Source organism: Simochromis diagramma, unplaced genomic scaffold (genome assembly GCF_900408965.1).
Source record: "Simochromis diagramma unplaced genomic scaffold, fSimDia1.1 OVJJ01000320.1, whole genome shotgun sequence".
NCBI classification, from domain to species: Eukaryota; Metazoa; Chordata; class Actinopteri; order Cichliformes; family Cichlidae; genus Simochromis; species Simochromis diagramma.
Genome location: NW_024386773.1, coordinates 3306626 through 3314900, shown reverse-complemented (window position 1 = coordinate 3314900; position 8275 = coordinate 3306626). Strand labels below are relative to the sequence as shown.

Here is an 8275-nt window from a genome sequence, read left to right as displayed (position 1 = left end):
TTACAAATGTCATTACAAACATACACAGATTGAATACATGACTGATGTAGACATGAACAAATCTCAGTACATATTTGAAGATTTTTTTTTACATGTTTACAAATCTGATTACTCGCACACTGATTGAGGTATGCAACTCTCTGCTCAACTCTTGCAAATAATTCTGCAACAATAATAGCCCCCGGGATTTTTTTTTTTACCTTGATATTAAAGAATCTATACTAAAAATAACAATCTCTATATGTTGTCCATTCAGTCATATTTTATGGCCTATAAAGCAGCAGACGGTCTGACAAGCTCCAGCTTTCCCAAAGAGAGCTCTTCTGTGAGTGAATGAACCTGTCAGTTTAAGATGTGTTTTGACAACAGCCTGCTGTCTTTACTATCCCCCTGTTGCTCTGACACAGTGAATCTGGCTCCATCACTAAGTTTTTTGGGGTTTTTTTTGTCTTCTTTATATCAATGTGTGTGTTGGTGTGCTAGTGTGTGTAATTCATTTTAAGCACTCAGGCAGTAACCTGCTGTTTTATTATCTTCCTGTGGCTTGGACAAAGTGTCAAGTATATCTCTTTGCTGTGTTTTTACAGTTTTGTCTGTGTTAGTGAGTGAGCTTGTGAGTCTCATGATCCCTGCTGTTTGATGGTCTTCCTTTTCTGTTCTCTAGTTCTGTCTGTCCAGAGTGCTTTTCTCTCTCTCCCTCTGTCTCTCCTTCCACAGTTCCTAATACCTAAGACAAAGAGGGAAGAATAGTTCACAAAAGTGGTACAAAACAAGCATTGCAAACATTATTATCTCAGAAAAAGTGCATGCAAATTCATCAAAACATTCAGAAACTAAGCAGGGAGTAATGCTATTGCCCCTTGGGGATAAATTCTGATTTATAGTCAGTGGATGTTGCATTAATGTATAGTCCAGTATAAGCTTGGTTGATGAAAGTAAAAAATAATGCATCTTCATAATTACTGCTATTAGTAATTTCCACTGAAAAGATGTCCCAAATTATAGAAACAAAATCATATCAGTGTCACAAATAAAACTAATTAATAACCAAACTCTGTCACAACAATGACTGTGTTGTGTCCATGTGTGTTTTTGAGGTTGTCAAGGTGATAGACAACTTCCCTTTCTCAAATATTTTATGACACTCAGCTTATTATTCTCACTTCTTGACATTCTGAGAAACTGTGGCTCTAATGATGTAATACATCAGGCACAGTCAGTTCAGCTTCTTTTCCCACCTGTTCATGTTTAACAGGATGCAATATGCGTCTTTGAAAAAGAGGCAGGGAGTTATTCTGTTGAAGCTGTTGAGCAACTCCTCTATTTTTCCCAATAATAGATCAACAGAGAGGGAAGAGCAATAGTAGAAGAGTCTGGAAAACTTAGAAACAGAGCTGAAATACTATCAAAAATTCAGGGGAATCCATGTGAGAAGTATAATTTTCCTGTGGACATGATTGATGGTGGAAAGATCAGGTGTGTAAATCAGACTTGCTGGATATAAAATATTTTAATCTATTTCTGACAGGCTTACTAGCTTTCAGTTATTTATTCTCCTCTATTTACAAAGGAGAAATAGTAGTTAATATGGTGTTATTCTAAATATAGGACAGAGACAAATTACAATACCACATACTAACGACAGTGCCACAGAACACTATAACACGGCTTAAGTCTTATAGGGGACAAATTTGATGATGATTATTATTACTGATTATTTTTATATTATCTTGAACATATCTCCTGTTCTGGTCAATATCTAAAGGTTTGCTTCTAAAACAGTGATATCTAAAAATATATATATAAATAAATAGTAAAATAGTTGTCTGTCATGCTGAAATTTCAGTTGTGTTTTGTTTTTTCCATTACACAGTTGCTTATTTTCATGCTGATGCGTACATTGGAGCCCATATGTGAACAGCATGATGGACACGATGCCTAAAATATGACGTGAAGTGAAGTGCTACATCTGCGCAGGGTGCGAGGTACCCTGTGTGTACAAAGGCTTTGATGTGGGAATGTGGAGAAATTGAAGAAGCTGAACAATGTAAGGCTAATGCAGAAAAGTACTGAAGGTCATCAGCGCTGCTTACATGCACATAAAACTATTAGTGATTTGTGAACTGCTGTCTTGTCTGCTGATAACAAGGCAGTTGTCTTTCTTGTGTGGTGCACAAGGAAGTGTAACCTTTTGCTAGTGACAATGTACATTAATCAGCATGACTGCAGTGAAATTGCTGTTGTTAAATAAGACACTAAAACACTGATACGATATGAAAGTACAGCATTTAAAACTATTAAAGGAGAGAATGAGAAGAAAAGGTTAAAAAAAAAACATAAAAGAATGTAAAAAAATGTAATGTGAATGCCTCAATATACTAAGTAAACATCTGTATCATAAGGTGTTTGCATTTTGGAAAAGAAAATGCTGATTTAACTAAAGGTAAAATAATCCATCCGTCTTTTAATGTTTTTTTTTTCCAAAGTTAGCAAATCTATGATGGACTGCTCTGTCATGTGAACTTTAATTGTCAAATAAATTAATAAACAAAACAAAAAATGTTGTAACATAACGAAATCAATGGTGTTCTGTTTAATATTATAAAATAAAAAATATTATAACTCGTCTGTGATTATATAGAACAATGCTGAACATAGAATAATTTCACTTCATGAATTTATATAAAATCAGCATGTCACATCTGTGTTAGAGGTTGATTTGCTTGCTTTACCTTGTCTATCAGTGACCTACTTCGTTTAGACCAGGGGTCGGCAACCCTAGGCACGCGTGCCACAGTTGGCACGCGAAGGGTTAACTGATGGCGCAACCATAGCGTGACTGGCCATCGGGCATTTGCTCGGTGGGCCGATGATTTTTTTTTTTTCTTTTTTTGTAACGGTATAAACAATGAAAGGTGGTGGATTGGCCAGATGCTGGCCGGTGTGTAAAAATAACTCAGTTGTTTGGTGGTGGCTATGGCGGAGCTTCCACAGATTCAGTAAAATTAACAAGTGGTGGAGGCCAGCAGGTGGATGAGGGAGAGGGGAGGCAGGAGGAGGAGAGACCCGAGGCAGCTGCTGGTCCGAGTGTCAGGTGAACTGAACTTCAGGTAAGAAGTTATGACCTGCAGTCTATCTGGGTCAGATATAAACCAAGTTTAGTTTATTTTCGTTGTGCTGCCTTTTTACAGTCAGTTACAATAACTCATACTGCGTACTAGCTAGCATGACAGAGTTTCTATACAGCTGGGTGGGTGCTATGATGTTACTGATAGTGAACTTTATTTTATTCATAAGGTTAGTTAGTGGAGTTGCCAACCGTCCCGTAAAAAGACGGAATCGTCCCGCATTCAGAGAAATTATTACGCGTTTCGTGTTGAGCTGAGAAGGGACGCAGTTTGTTTAGGATAGAAAAAGACACAAAGGTGGATTTATTGTGTCGTTATGCTGCACAGCTGCCTCTTCTCTCATTCTCTCCCCCTCTCTCTCCTGTTGCTACTTTGATCATGAAACTGATCAATGATCAGCTGATCGGCTTTTCTCTCTTGTTTGTTTATCGCCCAGTTTGCGCCAGAAAGAAGAAACCGCCGGTTGTCGCGCTAAACAGCAGCACGTTTAAACTTGATGAGCTGTTGTTAGAATGTATTTAATATTAATTTCTAGTATCAGCTGATGTTTGCTGGAGCCACAGCTGTAAAACCTGCTGGTCATGATGTCGGTTTGTATATCTGGTGAGAGGGAAACATGAAGATGAAACCAGGAGATGTCCTTACTGAATCATCAGAGCTGAACAGGTGATGGAGAAACAGGTTTACCTTTTAGGTGACATGAATGAGTTGAAGGGAAGTTATGAACTGTTTCTGAGAGACAAATAACACCAGGATCCTTTTCTAAGTACCTGACAGCTGGTAACTGTGCAGGGGCGGATCTAGCAAAGTTTTGCCAGGGGGGCCAGGCGGGGCATTAACAGGGAAAGGGGGGCACAAAGAAATACTTTCTTATTCTCATTTAAAATGTCTGGCTGTTATTAAATAATTATCTGAAGCTTACAACCAAAGTTTTTATCTGACATAAAATGTATAGAAATTATACATATACCAACAAGACTGTACATCACTGTCACAACAGCGTTTGTTTCCATTCAAAGGCTTAATGGCTTTAATACCTGGTGGGCCGGTCTGTAGTCAAAATGCCCGGGCTGTTTTTTTTTTTTGTCCCGGTCCAGCCCTGGGCACGACACGCAGTGAATTAATCTGAGAAGGAATCAAAAAACAAATGGCCGCGCCAGCGGTGCACATCGCAAATCAGCTCGCATAGACACATTAGTTGTGCCGCTTCTTAATGACGGTATCTTAGCTAACAACCCAAACTACCAGATTCAACTTGTAATTGGCTAAAAATAACTTAGCCTACTGGTAAGAGGGATGTTGTTAGCTTTCCACATTCCGACACTTCAAAAGCTTCAGGAGCTGTTCGCTCAGCACAGCATCAGCACGCGGAAATACACGGATACATCCGTAGACTCGAGACACAATGCATTTTTGGGACATTCAGGTGTATGGACCAATGTTTTATTTTCTGAACAAACCAGAAATCTTTAATGAGCAGCTAGATTTGTCTCGCATTAACTGGCTGAGTTAATGCTAGTTAATGCAACATCGAAGCAGCTGAAATCCACAGCTGTGCATGTTCATGGAGCTTGCATTTTCACCTGCTGGACATCACTACCTGACAAGTTTAACTGTCTTCAGAACATTGCAGATGCCTTATTGACAGTATTTGGCTCTACATGTCTGTGTGAGTAGATTTTCTCTCACATGAAGAGTGTCCTCAGGTAACCGTCTGAATGCTGGACACTCTGAGACCTGTGTCTCTGAGTGGGAGACCAGAGATCACATAACATGTGTGTTAATGTGTATTAACAGACATGCCATATTGGCTTAGTTTATTTTTCTTATCATTGTTGTGAGGAGACCATAAATAGCATTTGTATTTTCTGTTGTACAGTTCATTTGCTGTTATGGAGTTCTTGTTATGGATAAAAAGTGTCTATTTTTGTTTCAAAATAGCTGATAACTATTCACTGATAACTGCCAACATCTGTGAACAAATATAATTCTATAAAGTGGTTCTATATATTGTGTAACTGTTCATATAGAGCGTTATTAAATTTATTGCTAATGCAATCATATGGCACACTGACTTCTGAGGAAATTTTAAATGGCACTCGCCATCAGAAAGGTTGCCTACCCCTGGTTTAGACAGTCAGATTTGCTCAAGTAAGATTCTGTAAGCCCGTCAACCCAGCCTTCAAGAGGGAAACGGCGCTCACGCCGTCGACACTCCTCACCACAGTCGGACCTAGGGATTTCAGAGCGGCCGGCTGTGGTGAGTGGACAGGACAATATTATTGGTCTGAACTGTGGGACTGTATGGGGATCACTACGCAGTGTAAACACTGTTCTCATATTTATTATGTTGAATATTGTTATAAGGTGGAGTGGTGGTTAGCCCTCCTGCCCCACAGCAAAAAGATCCTGGGTTCAATCTGGCTGCAGCCTTTCTGTGTGGATTTTGAATGTTCTTGCTGTGTCTGCATGGGTTTGCTCTGTGTACTGCAGCTTCCCACAGCCCAAAAACATGCATAGTGTTAGGTCAATTGGAGAGTCCAAATTGCCCGTAGATGTGAATGTGAGTGTGTACAGTGAATGTCTCTCGATGTGTTACCCCTGTGACAGATTGGTGACCTGTCCATGGTTGTACCCGCTTGGCTGTTGAGATCGGTAACCCTTAATTGGGTAAGTGTAAGAAAATGCCTGAAATACTGTTATACAGATATACTGTACACTGTGTTCTCACCAAAGCAGTACTCATGTAGAGGAACATGTCTGTATACTGGCTCCAAAACCACACATGAATCTAAATATACAGTTACAGCTGGTCATATATGTTATGATGTGGTAGATAATGTGCAGGTAAATCAAAAGAAAGACAGAAAAATAAATAGCATAGAGTGCCACACTGTTTCCCTTATATACAACGATATACAGTAATGTCTGTGTAACTACACATAGTCAGTGCAGGCTGCAGAAATTGGGGATTAAACCATGTAACATTATAAGGACCTGGGCTTATTCAAATCCACAGCTTTAAGTTTATGTTGTTAACCATGGATGTTTTCAGTCACTCGTATATTTACGAAGGCACGCAAGAGACTGTGCTGTGTGTATGAGTGTGTGTGTGTGTGTGTGTGTGTGTGTACATTTGAACAGTGCTATGTGTTATTTTCATAACTTCTTGCCCTAAGCCTGCACAAATTGCAAATTTCCTCTGCTCTTATGAGAAAGCAGTTTCACATTGTTCAGATTTTCCATCCTTTTAATATTATTTCTGACTCCTTTTATATACTTTAACCACTGTCACATTCAAGATGCTTTTAAAATGCCATCGGCCCTTTAACTTAATATCAGCTGAATAAACTCATTTGTTTCAGAAGACTTACTTGTAAAACTCCACTACAGAAGTTAATTCAGCAGAAAACAAGTCATAAATAAAGTTTTGGTGTGGGATGTTAAAATACCCGGATTGGTACTACAAGACTGCGATGGATTAAAGTAAGAAAATGGCCTACCGTAAGATCATTCATTTACTGGACTGGACTGGCGAGTTCAAAAGCAACACTTGTTGAGGTGGGCGAGTTTACTCAGCGGAGCTCCCAGTGAATCTGATCAAACTATTTCTGAATCAAAAGCCTAGTTCTCAGTGACATTTATGGAATTTTACGTGACTACTGCAAAGCTTTTGTTTGGTAATTTCTAGTAAGTTCATCTGGTTGAACTAGATGAAGTCCAGACTGACTATGACTTGCCTCTTCAAAGGATTTCAGAGATTTTGCCTCTGAGTCTTAAAACACTCAATCTTTAGAACTGAAAATCTGGTAGTGACTGGAACTGTTTGTTCCAAACATGATTAGCTACCCCCAGGTTATTTCAAAGTTGTTTGATAAATGGGAACGGAATGTGTCTGCCATGTTTTGCACGAATCCTCATTGCACACAATTGAGAATCACAATAATGCAACACAAATCTACAAAAATACTGAACTTTTAATTTTTTTCTTTAAACAAATCTTTGTGGCTTAGCAATTTGTTTATCCAATAATAAACTAAACTCTTACGTTGTCATGGTCCTGAGTCTGCCAACTCTGTGTTTTGTGTTTCTTTATGCTTTTGTTTATTCTGAGTATGTATTCTGTTATGATTTGCCATTTGTTAGGTTTCTGTTTTGTGCCTGCCCTGGTCCCTGTGTTCTGTCTGTCTATGCTGTCACACTGTCTGTTTGTGAATCTGTCTGTTTCGTTCAGTGTCTTGTCTGGTTCTCTGTGTCTGAGTTTCCTGTTTTATTCTGAAGGTCCCCGTGTCATGTGAGTGTGTTCAATTTACGTTTCCCCTGTCCCGTCAGCTCTGATTTCTCCCAGCTGTGTTGCCCTCCTGTCTCTATGGAAGCCCGTTTCCGCCACTAAAAAAAAAAAAAAAAGGATCCATAACTCAAAATTTCGAGTTATTTTCTCGAAATTTCGAGTTATTATCTCGAAATTTCGAGTTATTTTCTCGAAATTTCGAGTTATTTTCTCGAAATTTCGACATATTAACTCAAAATTTTGAGAAAAGCAACTCGAAATTTCGAGTTAGCGCTGCCAATCAGTAATCTACGTGAATGACGTCATTTCCATGTTACCCGGAAGCTGAAGCCCTCAGCTACAAATGCTACAGCTAAGCTACCGGTATTACATCCAGTCGTGAATGCACAGATTGCTGAGTGTTTTCAGCCTGGCTTCACAAATGATGAAATCCCTGTGTTATTAGCTGAATCACATGGTGTTACTATCAGCAAACATACTTTAATTTGTTGGGATCCGTTTTTGAGTGCGCGGTCCTGCGCCATATGCTTCCGGGTAACAAGAAAGCGACCTCATTCACGTATATTTTTGATTGGCAGAGCTAACTCGAAATTTTGAGAAAAGTAACTCGAAATTTCGAGTTATATTTCTCGAAATTTCGAGATAATAACTCGAAATTTCGAGAAAATAACTCGAAATTTCGAGTTATGGATACTAGCTTTTTTTTTTTTTTTTAGTGGCGGAAACGGGCTTCCATATGTCTCTCATCCCCTGATTACTGCTGTGTGTATTTAAGCCCTGTGTGTTCTCCTGCCTGTTGCTTGTTTGTCTGTGTTCCATCGTGTCCTGTTCCTTGTGTGTGGCTCGCTGCCTCGCA

The 8275-nt window shown here is 39.1% G+C and overlaps 1 protein-coding gene across 3 annotated transcripts in view; it reads right to left on the bottom strand.

Moving 5' to 3' along the window:
* Positions 1-436: 436 nt before the first annotated feature.
* Positions 437-8275, bottom strand: part of raly (RALY heterogeneous nuclear ribonucleoprotein) — a 113265-nt gene continuing 105426 nt past the window's right edge. For all 3 annotated transcript variants that reach the window (XM_040003795.1, XM_040003805.1, XM_040003815.1), the window contains one exon: positions 437-727. In XM_040003795.1, coding sequence (XP_039859729.1) covers positions 599-727 — 129 coding nt within the window. In that variant the 3' untranslated portion in view covers positions 437-598. The remainder of the gene's footprint in view (positions 728-8275) is intronic.